Here is a 21818-nt window from a genome sequence, read left to right as displayed (position 1 = left end):
TTAAATTATTAATCTAAAAGCTAGTATTATTGAAACTTTGTTTCATAAACCCATTTTGTTCTATATAAAAAATTGATGCATTTAAAGTGATTAGTTTATGGTTTGGGGCACATAATGAATAAGGAGGTAATTCTGTGACAGCAACTGGAAAGGGTGAGGGCAGAGCTGTTAAAGAAGCAGAGCTGGCCGGCTGCAGTGGTTCACGCCTATAACCCTAGCACTTTGGGAGGCCGAGGCAGGTGGATCATTTGAGGTCAGGAGTTTGAGACCAGCCTTGCCAACATGGTCTCTACTAAAAATATCAAAATTAGCCAGGCACGGTGATGGGCACCTGTAATCCCAGCTACTCGGGAGGCTGAGGCACGGAAATCACTTGAACACAGGAGACAGAGGTTACAGTGAGCCAAGATGGTGCCACTGCACTCCAGCCTGGGCGACAGAGCAAGACTCTGTCTCAAAAAAAAAAAAAAAAAAGAGCAAGAGTTACTGTATATTCTTGAAGCTAAGCTGGTATAAATTGACATCTGAATTTTTATAAGTTTAGGATGTTAAATGTAATGCCTATGGTATCTACAAAGAAAACAGAATACATACTAAACGAATTGAGAAAGAATGTAAACATACCACTATAAGAAAATGAACTGAACACAAAAGCCAAGAGAAATGCAGGAAATAAGGGTCAAAAAAAAAAAAAAAAAGCTTTACAACATATAGAAAACAAATAGCAAAATAACAGAAATAAATTCTTCTTCCCAGTAATGACATTCAATGTAAGTGAATTAAACTCTCCAATCAAAAGACAGAGATTGGCAGAATGAATTAAAAAAAAGATCCATCTATGCATTGTCCATAAGATAATCACTTTAGATCCAAAGACACAAACTGACTGACAGTGGAAGGATGGAAATAGTAACCAAAAGAGAGCAGAAGTGGCTATACTAATATCAGACCAAATAGACTTTAAATCAATAAAGGTTACAGGAAACAAAAAAAAAATTATATCTTAATAAAAGTTTCAACACAGTAAGAAGACACAGCAATTACAAACATTTATACAACTAGTAACAGACCATCAAAATATATGAAGCAAAAACAGAACTGAGGGAGAAATAGACAGCTCTATAATAATAGTTGGAGACTTTAATTCTCTATTATCACTTAATAGAATGGAGTATGGAAATACAGTAAAGAAACAGAGGACTTAACACAATAAACTAACTAGATCTTAGGGATATATACAGAACACATAATAACATATATAATATTCTCAAGTGCACATGGGACATTTTCCAAAACAGATCATATGTCAGGCCACAGATTAAGTCTCAAAAGATTTAAAAAGATAGATATACAAAGTATATTTTCCAACCACAATGGCATGCAGTCAGAAATCGATAAAAGACCGGAGGCTGAGGCAGGAGAATGGCGTGAACCCGGGAGGTGGAGCTGGCAGTGAGCCGAGGTTGCGCCACTGCACTCTAACCTGGGTGACAGAGCAAGACTCCATCTCAAAAAAAAAAAAAAAAAAAAAAGACTTCGATAAAATAACTACAATGAGAAAATCCACAAAAACATGGAAATTAAACAACACACAAATAACCAACGAATCATATAAGAAATCAGAAGGGAAATTAGGAAATACTCCAGAGACAAATGAAAACAACACAACAAAAAACTTAACGGAATACAGCAAAAGTAGTATATGGGAGAAATTTATAGCTATAAATGCTTACATTAAAAAAACGAGAATGATCTGAAATTAAAAACTAAACTTTACAATTTAAGAAACTAGAAAGAGAAAAACAAACTAAACCCAAAGCCATCAGAAGCAAGGAAATAATAAAGATTAGAGCAAAGATAAAACAGACAACACAACAACAACAACAACAACAACAAAATCAATGAAACCAAAAGTTGGTTCTTTGAAACAATCCAAAAGAGTCACAAACCTCTGGCTAGATGGACTAATAAAAAAAACAGAGAATACTCAAATTATTAAAATCAGAAATAAAACTGGGGACATTACTACCCACTTTACGAAAATTAAAATGATTAAGAGAGTACTCTGACCAATTTTATGTTAACAAATAGAATAACTTAGATAAAACAGACAAATTCCTAGAAACACAAAATCTACCAAGACTAACTCACACAAAAAACCAGAAAATATAAATAGAACTACAATTAGTAAAGAGATTGATTCAGTAACCAAAACTTTCCTGACATAGAAAAGCTCTTTACCTAATGGCTTTACTGGTGAGTTCTACCAAATATTTCAATAACATCAATCATTCTCATAATTCTCTAGAAAACTGAAGAGGAAGGAACACCTCCTAACTCATTCTATGAGGCCAGCATTACCCTGATACCAAGGACAGATAAAGACATCACGGTAGTCCCCTCTTATCCTCAGGAAATACATTCCAAGACCCCAGTGGTTACCTGAAACCATGGAGAGCACTGAATCCTATATATATTATGTTTTTTCCTATACATACATATCTATGATAAAGTTCAATTTATAAACAAAGCAACAGTAAAAATTAAGAATAATAAGAACAGGCCGGGAGCAGTGGCTCATGCCTGTAATCCCAGCACTTTGGGAGGCCAAGGCAGGCAGATCCCCTGAGGTCAGGAGGTCGAGACCAGCCTGGCCAACATGGTGAATCCCCATCTCTACTAAAAATACAAAAATTAGCCGGGCGTGGCGGCAGGCACCTGTAACCCCAGCTATTCGGGAGGCTAAGGCAGGAGAATCGCTTGAACCCGGGAGGCAGAGGTTGCAGTGAGCCGTAATCGTGCCATTGCACTCCAGCCTGGGGGACAACAGCGAGACTTCATGTCAAAAAAAAAAAAAAAAAAAAAGAACAATTATAACAATATACTTTAATAGAAGCTATATGAATATGGTCTCTCTCTCTCTTTCAAAATACCTTATTGTATGTAATATTTTCAGACCTTGGTTGACTGCGGGCAACTGAAACTGTAGAAAGCAAAACTACAGTAAGGGCAGGTGACTGTACGAGAAAACAACTACCAACCAGTTTCACTTCTGAAAATTAATAGAAAGATTCTCAACAAATTACTAGCAAACTGAAATCAGCAGTATATTAAAAGGTTTCCACATCATGACCAAGTATGATTTATTCCTAGAATCCAAGGATGGTAAAACATGTGCAAATCAATCGCTGTATTAAACCACATTAACAGAATAAAGGTAAGCAACACATAATCATTTCAATTGAGGGAGAAAACACATTTCACAAAATTCAACACTTTTTTTTTTTTTTTTTGAGACAAAGTCTTGCTCTGTCACCCAGGCTGGAGTACAGTGGTGCAATCTCAGCTCACTGCAACCTCCACCTCCCGGATTCAACAGATTCTCCTGCCTCAACCTCCCTAGTAGCTGGGATTACAGCTGCCTGCCACCACACTCGGCTAATTTTTGTATTTTTAGAAGAGACGGGGTTTCACCATGTTGACCTGGCTGGTCACGAACTCCTGACCTCAGGTGATCCACCCACCTCAGCCTCCCTAAGTGCTGGGATTATAGGCGTGAGCCACCGTGCCCTGCCTCAACACTCTTTCATGATTTACAAAAAGAAAACACTGAACAAACCAGGAGTAAAAGAAAACCACCTCAACGTAATAAACTACATATGTGAAACACCCACGTGAATATCATACTCAATAGTGAAAGTCTAAAAGTTTTTCCGCTAAGATAAAGAACAAGAAAAGGCTTGTGCCACTTCTAGTCAACATAGCACTGGAAGTTCTAGCCAGAGAAATTAGATAATAAAAAATAAATAAAACTATCTTTGTCCATAGGTGATTTATGATCTTTTATGTAGACAATCCTAAAGATCCCACCTCCCAAAAAATGTATTAGAATAAGTTAGGCAAAATTGCAGCATACAAAGTCAACACTCAAAAGTCAATTATATTTCTATACACTAAAAATAAACAATCTAAAATGAAAATTACAAAAACAATTCCATTTACAATAACATCAGAAAGAACATTTAGGAATTAACTTAATTGAAAGAGACATCTAATAAAAACTACAAAACACTGCTAAAAGGAATTAAAGAAGACATAAGTAAATGGAACCCAGTCCCTTGTTAATAGACTGGAAGACTCAGTATTGTTAAAATGACCATTACCCAAAACAACCTAGAGTCAGTGCAAACCCTGTAATTCCAATGATGCTTCTTGCAAAAATAGAAATAGAGGAAATAAGTGAAAGTAAAACAAAAACTGTTATTTTCATGTTCTTAACTGATCTAACAAATAAATTTGTTCAAAATAATAACAGCAACAATATATTCAGTAACATATGCTTGTCTGTATGTGTACTGGTGTGTGTGTATGTACACATATATATGCACAAAATGAATAACAGCAATGATAGACGTAACAGGAGGAAGGAATTAGGATTATTTTGTTATTATAATGTATTTTACACCCCCTGTGAAGTGGTATGCTGTGATTTGAAAGGGGACTTGGATAAACTGTGAGTATATTTCTTTTTTCATGTTTTTATTAATAGACTTTATTTTTTAGAACAGTTTTAGGTTTACAGAAAAACCAAATAGGGTACACAAATTTACTATATACTCCCTGTCCCCTTCTCTTTTTCAGTTTCCTCTAATATTAACATATTAGAGGAATGCATTAGTGTGGTACATTTGTTACAACTGATAAAGCAATATTCATACATTACTATTAACTAAGTCCAGAGTTCACATTAGGGTTCACTGTTTGTGCTATACAATTCTATGGCCTTAGCAGACAAAATGTTATGTATTAACCAATATGGTAACAGACAGAATAGGTTCACTGCCCCACAAATCTGCTGTGCTCCACCCATTCACCCCTTCACAACCTTCTGGCAACCACCAATCTTTTTTTCCCCCATAGGTTATAGGTTATTGGGGTACAGGTGGTGTTTAGTTACATGAGTAAGCTCTTTGATGGTGATGTGTAAGATTTTGGTGCACCCATCCCCCAAGCAGTATACACTGCACCCTATCTGTAGTCTTTTATCCCTTGCACCCCTCCAATCATTCCCCCCAAGTCCCCAAAGTCCATTGTATCATTCTTATGCCTTTGCGTACTCACAGTTTGGCTCCCACATATCAGTGAGAACATACGATGCTTGGTTTTGCATTCCTGAGTTACTTCACTTGGAGTAATAATCTCCAATCTCATCTAGGTCACTATGAATGCCGTTAATTCATTCCTTTTTATGGCTGAGTAGTATTCCATCATATATACATGGCACAATTTCTTTATCCACTCATTGACTGATGGGCATCTGGGTTGGTCCCAAGATTTTGCAATTGTGAATGGTGCTGCTATAAACGTGTGTGCAAGTATCTTTTTCGTATGACTTCTTTTCCTCTGGGTAGCAAGCACTAATCTTTACTGCTTCCAAAGTTGTCTTTTTCCAGAATGTCTTATGGAATCATAGAGCATGATTTACAGGCAGGATTCCTCATTTAGCATTTGAAGTTCCTTTCACAAAAATTTTATTTTTTAATTGACAAAAACTGCATATATTTATGGTGTTCAACATGGTGTTTTGAAGTAAGTATATGCTGTAGAATGGCTAAAACCAGCTAATTAACATATAAGCATTACCTCACATACTTTTAATTTTCTGTGTTGAGAACAGTTAAAATCTATTCTTTTAGAGATTTTTTGAAAATACATTATTAACTACAGTCACTATGTTGTACCATAAATCTCTTTAACTTATTCCTCCCATCTAACTGAAATTTTGTATCCTTTGACAAAGATCTCCCTAGCTGCTGGTAACCACCATTCTATTCTCTACTTCCATGCACTCAGCTTTTCTGGATTCCACATATAAGTGATATCATGTGGTATTCTTTCTGTGCCTGGGCTAATTTCACTTAATACAAGATCCTCCAACCATCAATTATCTATATTGTTCCAAATGACAGGATTTCTTCCTTTTGTAAGGCTAAATAGTATTCCATTGTTTATACATACCATATTATCTTTCTTTATCCATTGTTAGGCACTTAGGTTGATTCCATATCTTGGCTCTTATGAATAATGCTGCAATGAACATGAGAATGCAGATACCTCTACTAAATAATGATTTCATTTCCTTTAGATATATACCTACTAGTGGAATTGCTGGATTGTAAAGGTAGTTTTATTTTATTTTGGTTTCTTAAGACAGAGTCTCACTCTGTCGCCCAGCCTGAACTGCAATGGTGCGATCTTGGCTCACTGCAACCTCTGCCTCCTGGGTTCAAGCGATTCTCCCACCTCAGCCTCCCAAGTAGCTGGGATTACAGGTGTCTGCCGCCACGCCTGGCTAATTTTTTGCATTTTTAGTAGAGACGGGGTTTTGCCATGTTTGCCAGGCTGGTCTCGAATTCCTGACCTCAGGTGATCCACCCGCCTTGGCCTCTCAAAGTGCTGAGATTATAGGCATTAGCCACCGTGCCCAGCTGGTGGTTTTATTTTTAATTTTCTCAGAAATGTAAATAAATATTTAAAACTCTAGGGCAAACACTAAAAAAAAGGAAAAAAGTAGACAAACACTATAAAAAGCAAAAAAAAAAGTATAAACAATCTGCTAAGAAAGGAGAGAAGATGAAATCACATTAAATGATCAGTTAAAACCACAAAAGACAGAAAAAGAATGGAAGACAAAAATAGGAACAAGAATATACGCAACAAAAGAAAACAACAACAAATATGGTAATATTAATTCAGCTATATCAACAATCACTTTGAATGTCAGAAGTCTAAATGGACCAATTTAAAAACAGAGATTGAGTCAATCAAGAAAAAAGACCCAACTATATTTTTTCTATAAGAAACTCACATTAAATATAAAGACACATATAGATGAAAAGTAGATGGATGGAAAAAAATATACCATAACAATAATCAAAAGAAAGCAGAAGTAGCTATATTAATTTCAGATGAGCAAACTTCAAAGCAAGGAAAGTTACCAGGGATAAAAAAGGGCATTACATAACTGATAAAAGGATCATTTCTCCAAGAGGACATAACAATCATCAATGTGTTATATGTCTATCAACAGAGTGTCAAATTACATGAGGCAAAAGCTGATAGAACAGCAAGAAGAAAGATAAATTCACTATCATAACTGGAGACTTTGACACTGCTCTATCAGAAATGGACAGATCCAGCAGGCAGAAAACCAGTTAAGAATATAGTGGAACTCAACAATACCATCAGTCAACTGGATATAAGTGACATCTATAGACTACTTTATCCAACAACAGCAGAATACACATTTTTCTCAAACTCTCATGGAACGTTCACCAAGATAAATCACATTCTGGGCCACGAAACACACCGTAACAAACTTCAAATAGAAATCATACTGTGTCTATTCTCAGATCACTATGGATTTAAATCAGAAACTGGTAACAGAAAGATAACTAGAAAATCTCAAAATATGTGGAGATTAAACAACATAATTCTAAATAACTCTTGGGTCAAAGAAGGAATCTCATGAGAAATTAAAATATATTTTGAAATAAATGAAAACAAAAACAAAACTTTTCAAAATTGGTGGGATACAGTGAAAGCAGTGCTTAATGCACATATCTAAAATCAATAATCTGAGTTTCCAACTTAGGAAACTAGAAACAGAAGAAACAAATTAAATTCCAAGTAGGCAAAAGAAAATAAATAATAAAAATTAGAGCAGAAACCAAGGAATAGAAAACAAGAATACAGAAAAATCAATGAAACTAAAAGCTGGTTCTTTGAAAAGACCAATAATATTGATAAGGCTCTAGCCAGGTTGGCTAGAAGAGAGAGAATAAAAACTGCCAATATCAGAAATGAAGGAGGGAAAACCACTAAGGATTCCACAGACATTAATAAGGATAATAAGGGTCTGGGTGCAGTGACTCATGCCTGAAATCCCAGCACTTTGGGAGGCCGAGGCGGGCGGATCACCTGAGTTCAGGAGTTCTAGACCAGCCTGGGCAACATGGTGAAACCCCATCTCTACAGAAAAAAAAAAAAATTGAGCCATTCATGGTGGTGCACGCCTGTAGTCTCAGCTACTAGGAGGCTGGGGTGGGAGGATCACTTGAGCCCAGGAGGCGGAGGTTGCAGTGAGCTGAGATTACACTACTGCACTCCAGCCTGGGCAATAGAGCAAGAACTTGTCTCAATGAATGAATGAATGATAACTCTATGCCCACAAATTTAATAATTTAGATGAAATGGACCAATTCCTTCAAAGACATAATATGCCAAAACTCATACAAGAAGAAACAGACTTACTGTTATTAAATAAATTAAATCAATAGTTATTAACCTTCCAAAACAGAAAGCATGAGGTCCAGATGGACTCAGTGGTGAAATGTACCAACTATTAAAGGAAGAAATTATCTATAATGTATTTTAGAGGACAGATGTAGAGGGAATATTTCCAGAATCATTCTACAAGGTCAGCAAAAAACTTGATAAAGATATTACAAGAAAACTACAAACCATTATCTCTAATGAACACCGATGCAAAAATCCTCAACAAAATATTAGCCAATCAAATCCAACAATGTATTATGCAGTGTAAAAGAATTATACGCCACAACCAAGTGGGATTTATTACAGGTATACAAGACTGGTTCAACATTTCAAAATCAATTATTGTAATCCATCACACCAACAGGCTAAAAAAGAAAGACAGATGATCATATCATAGATGCAGAAAAAGCATCTGACAAATCCAACACCCACTCATGATTTAAAAAAAAAAACAAAACCTCAGTACATGAAGAATAGAGGAACTTCAACTTGAATATCTATAAAAAATCCACAGCTCACTTCATGTTTACTGGTAAGAAACTAGCTTTCCCACTAAGATCAAGAACAAAAGCAAGGACATTTCCTCTCACCAATCCTTTCCATCACTGTACTGAAAGTCCGAGGTAATGCAATAACACAGGAAAAAGGAAGTAAAGCGTATACAGATTGGGAAGGATTTATGTGATCATCTATGTAGAGGATTCGAAAGTTTCCTGGAACAAGTCATTATACCAAGTTGCAAGATAGAAGGTTAATACACAAAAGTTCATTGCTTTCCTGTAGATGAGCAATGAAAAAGTGGAATTTGAAATTAAATTCTGTATATGAGCAATACATATGAAATTAAATTCCTCTATATGAGCAATGAAAAAGTGGAATTTGAAATTAAATTCTGTATATGAGCAATGTATATGAAATTAAATTCCTGTATATGAGCAATGAAAAAGTGGAATTTGAAATTAAAAACACAATACCATTTACATTAAAGCACCTACAAAAATAAAACAGGCATAAATCTAACTAAATATGTATAAGATCTATATGAGGAAAACTACAAAACTCTGATGACAGAAATCAAAGAACTAAGCAAATGGAGAGATAGTCCATGTTCTTGGATGTGAAGACTCAATGTTGTCAAGATACCGGTTCTTCAAATATAGACCAAGTTGGTCTATATTTTCAATCCAATCACAAAAAAAATCCCAGTAAGTTATTTCACGGATATTGACAAACTGATTCTAAAGTTTATATGGAGAAGCAAAAGACTCAGAATAGCCAACAAAATATTAAAGAACAGTCAGGTGCAGTGGCTCGCACCTGTAATCCTAGCACTTTGGAAAGCCAAGGCAGGTAGATCGCTGGAGCCCAGGAATTTGAGACCAGCCTGGGCAGCATAGCAAAACCCCATCTTTACTAAAAATACAAAAATTAGCCAGGAGTGGTGGCACACGCTTGTAGTCCCAGCTACTCGAGAGGCTGGGGCGGCAGGATCACCTGGGCCCAGGAGGCAGAGGTTGCAGTGAGCCAGGATCACACCCCTGCACTCCAGCCTGCGCAACAGAGGAAGATGCCATCTCAAAAAATAATAATTAAAAATAAATAAGGAAGAACAAAATGGGAGGGATGAAACTATCCAACCTATAGACTTACTATAAAGCTACAGTAATCAAGACAATGTGATATTGGTGAAAGAAAAGACAAATAGATCAATGAAAGAGAATAGAGAGCCCAGAAAGAGACCCACATAAATATAGTCAACTGATCCTTGACAAAGGAGCAGACGCAATACGATGGATTGAACAAATGTTGCTGGAATAACTGAACATCTACACGCAAAAAAAAAAAAAAAAAAAAAAAGAATCAAGACCAGACCTTATATCTTCTAGAGGATAGCATAGGAGAAAACCTAAATTATCTTGATTAGAGCAATGGTTTTTTAGATATAGCACCAAAGACATAACCCAAGAAAGAAATAACTGATAACCTGAACTTCACTAAAATTCAAATTGTCTACTACCCAAAGACAATGTCAAGAGGATGAGAAGAAAAACCAAAGACTGGGGGAAAATATTTGAAAAACACTCACCTGATAAAGGTCTATTATCCAAAAGAATTTGTTATACAAAGAACTCTCAAAACTCACCAATAAAAAAAAAAAACAACCCAATCAAAAAATGGGCCAAAGACCTGAACAGACACTTCATCAAAGAAGATATACAGGCTAGGCGTGGTGGCTCACGCCTATAATCCCAGCACTTTAGGAGGCGAAGGTGGGCAGATTGCCTGAGGTCAGGAGTTTGAGACCAGCCTGGCCAACATGGAGAAACCCCATCTCTACTAAAAATACAAAAAATAGGCTGGGCGCAGTGGCTCACGCCTGTAATCCCAGCACTTTGGGAGGCCAAGGCGGGTGGATCACGAGGTCAGGAGATCGAGACCATCCTGGCTAACACGGTGAAACCCCGTCTCCACTAAAAAAAACAAAAAATTCTCCGGGCGTGGTGACGGGTGCCTGTAGTCCCAACTACTCCGGAGGCTGAGGCAGGAGAATGGCGTGAGCCTGGGAGGCGGAGCTTGCAGTGAGCCGAGATCGCGCCACTGCACTCCAGCCTGGGCAACAGAGCGAGACTCCGTCTCAAAAAAAAAAAAAAAATACAAAAAATAGCCGGGCATACTGGCAAGTGCCTGTAATCCCAGCTACTTGGGAGGCTGAGGCAGGAAGAATCGCTTGAACTCAGGAGGTGGAGGTTGCAGTAAGCCTAGATAGTGCCATTGCACTCCAGCCTGGCGACAGAGACTCCGTCTCGAAAAAAAAAAAAGGAAAAGATATACAGATGGCAAATAAGTATATGAAAAGATGTTCCACATCATACGTCATCAGGGAAATGTCAAATTAATAAGGAGATACCGTTAAACACCTAATCAAATAACCAAAACACTTGTTTTTTGTCAGTTATAACAGCGACAAGACCAAATGCCAGGGAGGATGTGAAGCAAGAAGAATCCTCATTCACTGCTGGCAGGAATGCAAAGTGGTACAACCACTTTAGAAAACAGTTTGGCAGTTTTTTAGAAAACCAAATACACTCTTATCCTATGATCCAGCAATCAAGATCCTTGGTATTTAACCAAATGAACTGAAAATTTATGTCTACACAAAAGCCTGCATATGGATGTCTATAGTGCTTTACTCATAATTGTCAAAACCTGGAGGCAATCAATATGTCCTTCAGCAGGTGAATGGATAAACTTTGGTACAGCCAGACAACAGAATATTGTTTAGTAAAAAGTAATAAGCTAAAGGATCACGAAAAGACATGGAGAAACCTTAAATGCATATTACTCAGTGAAAGATGACAATCTGAAAAGGTTGCATACTGTATGATTCCAATTACATGACATTCTGGAAAAGGCAAAACTATGAAAACAGTAAAAAGAGTGACTGCCAGAGACTTGGGGCTGGGAGATGAATAGGCACAGCACAGAGGATTTTTGGGGCAATGAAAATACTATGTATAATAGTATAATGATGGGCATATATCATTGTACACTTGGCCAAACCTACAGGATGTACACCACCATGAGCAAGCCCTAATGTAAACTATGACAATGGGTGATTATAATGTGTCAATGTAAGCATCAGTTGTAACAAATGTACTCTAATGAGGGATGCTGACAATGGAAGTGTCTATGCACACGTTGGGGCAAGGGGTATATGGGACATCTCTATACCTTCCTCTCTATTTTACTGTGAACCTAAAAGTGCTCTTAAAAAAACTAAAGTCTTTTTTTAAAAAAACAGGCCAACAGGGCATCTAGAATAAATAAAATATTACAGGTATGGTCCATCAATTTCTATCAATTTAGAAATTATATTAAAGCAGCCCCAAATTTCTTTACTACTTTAGGTAGTCTGATCATTAATGACTCTTGCCTGCTTACAATTCAAGGAAAATGGTTCTTTAATTAAGACAGTACTGTTAAGCAACTATTCCCTGTGTTCTTCACATCCAAGTACTATATTCTGGTTCAATTTCACTTCTATCTGGCCAATGTTCTTTCCCATTGATGATTTCTGAATTTTGGCTCATCACCTAAAATCATCCTCATTATACTTCAGGTTTAACTCATTTGCAAAATTATTCAACATGCTACCATTGCTCCCAAACAAGTCATTAAAATGTTTAATAGGAGGCCGGGTGCAGTGGCTCACGCCTGTAATCCCAGCATTTTGAGAGGCCGAGGCAGGCGGATCACCTGAGGTCGGGAGTTCAAGACCAGACTCACCAACATGGAGAAACCCCGTCTCCACTAAAAATACAAAATTGGCCAGGCATGGTGGTGCATGCCTGTAATCCCAACTACTCGGAAGACTGAGGCAGGAGAATTGCTTGAACCTGGGGGGTAGAGGTTACGGTGAGCCAAGATCGCGCCATTGCACTCCAGCCTGGGCAACGAGAGTGAAACTCTGTCTAAAAAAAAAAAAAAATGTTTAATAGGAGAAAAGGGACCCTGAAACCTTTCTTGGAGGTCTCTGTCCCATGTACCATCCATGCTTTCGCCAGCCTCCTTGGAATAAAACTAGTACATTAGTTATAAAGCTTGCCTACCCATACAATTATTACTGTGCCATTTCATCATATTATCCTTAAGTGTGTCAGACTTCTTCAGAAGAATAATATTCTTCTTATGGATATGTATTACATAAATTGCACTACCCTGATCTACAAGTCCAATAAACCTATCAAAGAAAGGCACAGTGAGGTGTCTCATGCTTGTACTTCCAGCACTCTGGGAGGCCGAGCAGGTAGATCCCTTGAGTCCAGAAATTCAAGATCAGCCTCGGCAACATGGTGAAACCCCATCTCTACATAAAATACAAAAAATGAGCTGGGTGTGTGGCACATGCCTGTAGTCCCAGCTTCTTGGAGGGCTGAGGTAGGAGAACTGCTTGAGCTTGAGAAGTCAAGACTGCAGTGAGCCAAGATTGTGCCACTGCACTCCAGCCTCAGTGACAAAGCAAGACCCTGTCTCAAAAAAGAACAAAAAGAAACAAAAAACCCAAAGAAAGAAGCAATGAAAGGAAAAAAAAAGTCTATCATGACTTGTTCTTAACAAAATCCATGCTGGCTTATAATGATCACTACTTTTCTTAGTGCTCCATCAAGAGGGGTAAACGCTGTAGTGTGAAGAAGAGAATTTGACTCTAATTTAACTATAAGGACAATAATAGAGGAGTTTCATATACTCAGGTGATGAAAACAGGAATACGAGATTAGGAAGAGTTCCTAAGCCAATAATATGAAGGTAATAGTTATTGTCAACATTTCTTATAATTCCAATTGGTACCACTATGGCCTACGAAAATAAATTTCAGATTTAATTTCAGTTATTAAAATTTATCTGTTAGGTTTCTTATACATCAAAATAAATCTCAGTTCCTTAAGCAGATGTTTTTAATCTGAACATTCTAAATAAAAATACAACAGTTCTGGTGGAATAGTAACTGCTAGGCAGATCACATGTGAAGCTATATTGGCCTTATTTTCTACAATGTGTTTCAGAGCTGGAAGAGACCCAGAGTAGACAACAAAGGCTTCCTTTTATAGATGAGGACACTGACCAAGATCACAAAGCCACCTTCTGGCATGGGTGGGCATAGAAATTAGATCTACTCAGCTGCTATTGATAATGCTTCACAAAACCATGATGTCATAGAGAACAATAAGAACAAAACACTTTCTTACCAACTGCACTTCACCAAAAGCACCTCTTCCAATAACTTTTACAACATCATAGTCTTCTGCCTTCATCTGTAGACCTCTGATTTTTTTCACAATTTTCTCATCTACCATAAAAAGATCACCATACTTATATCAATCATATTTATATTTTTAAATAATCAACATATTTATAAATATATTTTTGTTTCAAGAAAAGACAGTTTTTAGCTAAACTTGCCAGTTTTTAAAGGCTGTTAGTTAAAAATCTAAGATATACATTAAACTTAAAGAACCAAAACTCTCTATGGTTTATTAACACATATAAATGAACACCACTGACTGCCAAAAAGTAGCAGTTACAGCTATTCTGTTTCTGATTCTGTTGCTTAGCAAGTTAGATGATAGCTGACACAGTGATGACCCAAGCAATCCTGGTGTGCACTCTGAATCATGGCAGAAAGTTGCCATGAAATTACTTGCAAGGCTAATCTTAGTAATGAATTTTGATGGCCTACTTCTCTGAAAAGTGGTAATCATACTATATAAATAGTAACTATAGATAAGATTGTTTAACTGGGAAAATACCTCAGTCTCTGCCAATTTCAAAGTAAAGAGCTTACTGTGATGATACAAAGTATACATTAATTGTTTTGAGAATTTCTTATTCTTGGAATTCAATTTCACTTACTTCTGCATTGCAACATTAATAATGGCAAAGATTAAGGGTTACCACACATACGGTAGTAATAGTTATCACATTATTTATTATTAACTAGTCTGAAATGTCCACAATTACAGAAGTATAAAGCTTATTAATTCTCTGGGCAATATTAAGTCTTGGAATTGTAAATATTAATTTAAAACTTCTCTTCAAACTGCTATAAATAACTTGTCCTAAAATAGTCTTATAATGTATTTCAAAATTTAGAACTTTATCTGCTTTGCATATTGTAATTCGGTTCTGCAATTGCTTTAAAAATAAAAGTAACAATTTTTGAATAAATCAAATGGTAAGCAAAAGATTTAAGTTTAATAAATAAGTTGATTAAATTAATAAATTTATAGGCTGATAATAACCAAACAAAAATCTCTTATCAAAAGTACAGTTATAAGATCAAATATGAAGTTTAAACATACTTACATCTATTTAAGAAATTATCTATGTTCTTGTTTTTCCTCAAAGCAGGAAAATCTAAATCAAGGACCAAGGAATTTAAGCCATCCTGTTAAGAAATAAAAAGAGGAAAAGACAGTTTTTACAATTTCCAAGCATTCATTTAAAAAAGTCTTTTAATTTTATTTATGTCATTTTCACCAGGAAAATGCCAACCCACTTTGATATGATAGTGTCCATAAGTTCCACATCCAACAGCTTTAACTGGTTTCCTAACCTCTGTCAGAGAATATTAGGACTGCCCCTATTATGTTTTCCTGTGTTCTTTCAGCCAATGGAAAAATGTAATTTCAAAATATGTATCTATTATTATTTTTGCTAGACAGATGTCTTCTTTTCTCTCTTCAAATGGCCAAATTTCATCAGGTTTTGACTTCAAGAAATACAGCTACACTAAGTTCCCTCTCATTAAACCTGCATTAATGTTGTGCCTAGTGCAGATTAAGAAGAGAAAATCCAAAAATAAATAACACCATCCTTACCCTCTGGGAGCTCAGTCTCAAAACTAAATTTCCTCTTAAAATAACAACAAAAGGATGATGCATTGTCTGGATTTCTATTTTTTCTTTACATTTCTGTATTTCCCATATTTTCTACAGTGAACATGCATTAAAACAGAAAAAAACTATATACACATAATGGTGGAGGTGAAAAAAACTCACCAGAAAGTAACTAAGTCTCAGATTACTCAATGGAAATGCTTGTGAAGGTAGCAGGATTTCTAAAACACTATCACATACATTGTCTCAACGCCAAGTAACTCTGTGGAAGGTAGGAGGAAACATCCTCAATTTAAAGATGAAGAAACAAATTAAGGCACAGAGAAATTACATGACTTTGATTTCCTCAGGGTCATGATGTTAGGAAACGACAGTAGCAGCATACAACCCAAATCTTAGGAGGTCCAATAGACTTAACTCATCCCTCTAGTCTCAGACTGACACCCTGCTAAAAGAAACAATGGGAGCCTGGGAGGGTAAACAGGGAAGCTAGAGGATTGCAGAAAACGAAACAGCAATAAAAATAAACCTTTAGGGGACTTGGATAGGGGAAAAACATGGGGAAAATTACACACAAAATTTAGAAAGGTAATCCAGGTGGGTGTGGCAGCACACACCTGTAATCCCAGCTACTTGGGAGGCTAAGGCAGGAGGATCACTTGAGCCCAGGAGTTCCAGACCAATGTGGGCAACACAGTGACACCCTGCCTCTGAAAAAAAATTTTTCTTTAGAAAGGTAATTAATCTACTAATCCTAGAATAACTGTACATACTATGCTTGCCACTCAGTTATAGTTCATATTTTTAATTTTCATTCACTAAAAAATGTTAACACTTTATGAAAATATTATTTAATAATAGAAAGGGGCAAAGGTGTTAAGAGTAAACTATTAACATTTTTAATAACAAAATGATTTATATCCCACTGATATCTAATACAGATACAAAGCAATCTTGATTCTCTTCAACCAAAAGAAAAAAATACATTTTAAAAAATCCAACTTCCAGGTAAGCTGGGATTGTTAAATTCACACATTGAGACATACCCTCCCACACACATACACATAAACAACATCACACACACACTCCTCCAAAACAGCTGGACTACTTTTCAAGGATTCTAACATTTGAGCATATTAGGCTATTTTTAAGTACCACATCAATGTATCTTTATTAGTATAATTTTGATATTTCAATAAGTTTAAAATGTAAAATCTGAATCATATTTTAGATGTATCTAGACTTATACTCTGTATTACAATTTCAAATCAAAGAAAAGTATATTCATATGGAAAGCATTCTTCCATGCCTCCATTTACCTCCACGAGAAGAAAAAGAAGAAAAATATAAACTGACAAGGAAAAGGCTTCTATTCCAACAGTAAATCTTCCTCAGAGATTTTTCAAACAGAATATTAACACTTCATACTGAAATAAAAGTAACTCTGCATTAAAATCTCCATTTACACATAAGACAAGAGAAGCCTTTCTTTGAAGCAACACTACAACTTGACATGAATAAAAGAATGAAATCCTTGCTCCCCCCTATCTTCCCCAAAAGTTCTCTCCAAGAGATGGGATTATGTGAAGATTAACTAATCTGGAAAGTTTATAAATATTTTCCCATAAGATTCCCCAGTAGAATAGGGTCAGAGAGCTTTTTCAGCATTTGGAGCATCTGAACATTTGCTCAACTCAACCATCTTGCTTATAAAACCATTTTTTAAAGACCAAACACTATCGCAATTAGGCACTATTAATTTATTTTTATGTAGCATCAATTTTTAATGATACTATGATATTTAATGTAGGTTGATAACATATACATTTATAAACTTACATTCTTACTTGAGGCCTCTATGTTTATAATTTTTACGATCAAAATTTATTCTACTTAGTATCACCTTTTAAGAAAAAAATTCTGAATTGTTTTCAGATACCAGTGTTTTAAGTATATGAAATTAATACTGAGATCCAGTCACTGGGCAAGCTGAGTTAGCTCAGGACGTGATTGAAAGCCTACGTCTGTGACCTTCCTTGTTATGCAGTTTCAAATAAACCTTCATAAGTTTTGTTTTAAGTGTCAGTGATTTCAACTGTGATTATTTTCTTTAAGTGACCCTAAACCAGACACAGTGGCACACCCCTGTAATCCCAGCTACTCGGGAGGCTGAAGTGGGAGGACTGCTTGAGCCCAGGAGTTCAAGAGCAGCCTGGGCAACACAGCAAGACCCCATCTCATTTTTTAAAAAATGATACTAAAACTGAGATAAAGAAATGTTAAAAAGAAATACAAATAAATTCAGGAAAAGACTACAACCAAAATTTTAAAGCAATGAAGAAAACAATCTGCCTGTTTCCAACCGTACAGAAATGACAGGAGAACATTTGAAAATGATAGCCCCACTGAGACTAAACAAAACACTACCACCAATAACTGACCAGAAAGAAAAATGCCAAGCAATGGGTACGCGCTAAAAGTCACAGAGGTCTATTGGATTTCAGGTCAGAAAGCAGCAAGATCAATGACTGATCATTAAAAGGGCCTAAATGAGGTGAGGAATTAAAACCAGACTGATTACTAGAAAATCAGTACCCGGGGTGAAAATCCCCACTCCTAAAATAAGACACTGGAGGGAAAAACAACAACAACATCTTATTGCCCAAGTTTCATATGAATCTGCATCACTAGATAGGTCAGACACAGCTTTCAATCAAGCCTTGGTCTATGCCCCCGGCTAGCCCAGTTACATCTCTAAGGTTACCAGCTGAGAAACGTGAATTAGCTCCAATGCAGAAACTAACTTAGCTTGTCTATATGCAAAAAGCATGAGAGAAAGGCAGGGAGAAAAATGTGTTATCCTACTGTATTTTTTAAAAAAACATGTATAAGCCAACACCCAGTTTCCCCTACTATAATTATTATGAGGGAAAAAATACATATACATAAAATGGTCTATTTTTCTAACTTTTCCTGAACACAGAGCTTTTTATACTTCAGTTGTCAAGAAATGAAGTATTGAACTTGATTTCACTTTCACTGTACACTGCTTCTTAGTATCTTATTGTTGTTGGCCAGGTGCAGTGGCTCATGCCTGTAATCCCAGCACTTTGGGAGGCCGAGGCGGGCGCATCGCCTGAGGCCATGAGTTCAAGACCATCCTGGCTAACACGGTTGAAACCCCATCTCTACCAAAAATACAAAAATTAGAAGCGTGTGGTGGCGCAAGCCTGTGATCCCAGCTACTCGAGAGGCTGAGACAGGAGAATCGCTTGAACCCAGGGGGCGGAAGTTGCAGTCAGCGGAGGATCGCGCCACTGCACTCCAGCCTGAGCGACAGACCAAGACTCTGTCTTAAAAGAAAAAAAAAAAAAAAATCTAATTGTTGTTAAACATCCAAATAAAATGCTTCAAAAAATAAAAATAAAAGGAGATTGGAAATACTTTGCCAACCTGGAAAGTCTAAATTGATAAGCAATATGACGGAGATACCCTCTTAGGAATTTCAATTGCTAAATGAGGCACAAATTATCCTTTAGCTGAAAATTTTATACATTTATGAGTTGTCAGCACATATGTAGTATTTAAAGCTATAAAACTGGGTAAGATCACCAGAGGAATGATTATAGATAAACAGAAAAGAATCAAGTACAGAGCCCTGGGATGCATCAATATTAAGAAACAAGGGAGAAGAGGGGACTAAAAAGGAACAACCATTTTTTTGAGGAGGGAAATCAAGACCATCATGGCATCTTAGAAGCCAGATGAAGACTGCAGAAAGAGGGACAGAATGATAGACAAATGATAGACTAATGATAGTTAATCTGACTGGTAAATCAATCTTATTGAGGACTGTGAATTTAGTAACTCAGAGGTTAGCAGTAACTTTCCTAAAGGCTATTTGGATTACAAGTTTATTATTTCTAAATCACTGTTCACGACTTTCTTAGTACTACTATTTTAAATACTGTATTAAAAAAAAAGTCCATATTCATAGACTGTAAATAATACCTAGCATTCAGCATGACCACAAATTATGTCTTATTCTTTACAGCCTACCTACCAAAAACTTTAACTATATTATACAGGTTAATACAGCATATATTATTAACAGGGACCTTTCTTGATTACTTTGCACCATGCATTGTGCAAAGCACTATACATGCATTTAACATTTTATTCCTCACAGCATATAAGTTAATACTATTGTCATACCTACATTAGTAGGCACAGAAACTGAAGCTTAAAGAGGTTAAAAAATGTGTCCAAGCCAGAATAGCTTATATGTAACAGAATTAAAATTTTATGATGCTCTTATAAACAATATTGAACTTAAAAGTTAATAAAATAATAAACTTGATTAGTAAAGTTATTCCTCTAAAAGAATACTAAATAACAAACAAGTTTTAAAGTCAAGACAACCAAAGAAACAGTTAGTTACAGAGCATAGGAAGCATATTTCTGTGTATCTGCTGTACAGATTAGTGACCAGGAAATGTTATTTAAATGAATTTGTAACACATTTCCTCTGTTTGCTATTTCAACTCCAAACACAAATACACAACTAAAATAGTTGATATGGTTTGGATTTTTGTGTCCCTGTCCAAATCTCATGTCAAACTGTAATCCCCAATGTTGGAGGAGGGGCTTGGTGGGAGGTGATTGGATCACAGGGTAAGACTTTTCCCTGTTGTTATGATAGTGAGTGAGTACTCAGGAGATCTGGTTTAGAAGTGTGTAGCACCTCCCCCTTCTCCCTCTTCCTCCTTTCCCAGCCATGTAAGATATGCCTGCTTCCCCTTGCTTTCTGTCATGATTATAAGTTTCCTGAGGCCTCTCCAGCCATGCTTCCTGTACAGCCTAGGGAACTGTGAGTCAGTTAAACCTCTTTCTTTATAAATTACCCAGTCTCAGGGTAATGAGCCAACAAATACACAGATGTGTTTTATAAAGAGATAATAAAGTAAAGGAAGTCTAGAAGTTAACAAACCTGGGTTACATCATCACGGTTCTGCCATTTAGTGGCAACTTAAATTGAGGACGGGTAAGTCAACTTAATTGAGGACTGAGAATTTAGCAACTCAGAGGTTAGCAGTAACTTTGAGGAGAAAAAATTAATAGAGGAAAAGATAAAATTGTGTGACCCTACACAAGTAATTTCACCCAATTTCTAGGGCCCTCATTTGTAAAAAAGAGTTCATAGCCTATAAAATCACTCTGGTGAGCAGTTCTTTAAAAATTGGCTATTTAAATAGTTAAAGCAAGGCCTGGCATAGGGAAAGAAACTTTCCTAGGGCAAAAGACAGGAGCAATAGGAATGTTTTTATGACTTTTCCTTGAGCCTCAGGCTCTAACATGGTTCAGCATGGCAAGATAGGACCAGTATTATTAATTTTTCCTTTTTGCCTCACATGCCAATATGGCTTGGCACAGTACTCTTTCTGATTTTGCCTTTCTTTAAAATTTTGAGTTTGATATTCTGTTCATAGTGAGTCTTTGCATTAATTTTTAAAATATTACATTAAAATATCTTGATTACTGTGGCTTTTTAGGGTTCTCCCTCAAATTTTGTTCCAAGTGCCTGAATGGCTTCACCCTAACCTCAGCCGTGGTCCTAAAAAGAGAATGAACCTTTACAATGAGAGAGGCATTAACGATAGCATATTCTGATTGTAAAAGAATGTACGGGCCAGGCGCGGTGGCTCACACCTGTAATCCCAGCACTCTGGGAGGCCGAGGCGGGAGGATCGTGAGGTCAGGAGATCGAGACCATCCTGGCTAACACAGTGAAACTCGTCTCTACTAAAAATACAAAAAATTAGCCAGGCGTGGTGGCAGGCACCTGTAGTCCCAGCTACTTGGAAGGCTGAGGCAGGAGAATGGCGTGAACCCGGGAGGTGGAGCTTGCAGTGAGCCGAGATGGCGCCACTGCACTCCAGCCTGGGTGACAGAGTGAGACTCCCGTCTCAAAAAAAAATTTAAAAAAAAGAAAGAGAGAGAGAGAGAGAGAGAGAAAAGACAAGAAAGGAAAGAAAGGAAAGAGCAAAAAATCACATTATTGATTTGATCAAGGTTTTAGAAGAA

General features: G+C 36.5%; 1 protein-coding gene across 3 annotated transcripts in view; it reads right to left on the bottom strand.

Annotated features, from left to right (window-relative positions):
- ROCK2 (Rho associated coiled-coil containing protein kinase 2) overlaps positions 1 to 21818 on the bottom strand; it is a 167500-nt gene that overhangs the window by 94700 nt on the left and 50982 nt on the right. For all 3 annotated transcript variants that reach the window (XM_055377492.2, XM_031007925.3, XM_055377493.2), the window contains exons 2-3: positions 15202 to 15283; positions 14085 to 14185 (exon numbers count right to left, since the gene is read on the bottom strand). In XM_055377492.2, coding sequence (XP_055233467.1) covers positions 14085 to 14150 — 66 coding nt within the window. In that variant the 5' untranslated portion in view covers positions 14151 to 14185; positions 15202 to 15283. The remainder of the gene's footprint in view (positions 1 to 14084; positions 14186 to 15201; positions 15284 to 21818) is intronic.

Source organism: Gorilla gorilla, chromosome 12 (genome assembly GCF_029281585.2).
Source record: "Gorilla gorilla gorilla isolate KB3781 chromosome 12, NHGRI_mGorGor1-v2.1_pri, whole genome shotgun sequence".
NCBI classification, from domain to species: domain Eukaryota; kingdom Metazoa; phylum Chordata; class Mammalia; order Primates; family Hominidae; genus Gorilla; species Gorilla gorilla.
This window is presented reverse-complemented; position numbering and strand designations above follow the sequence as displayed.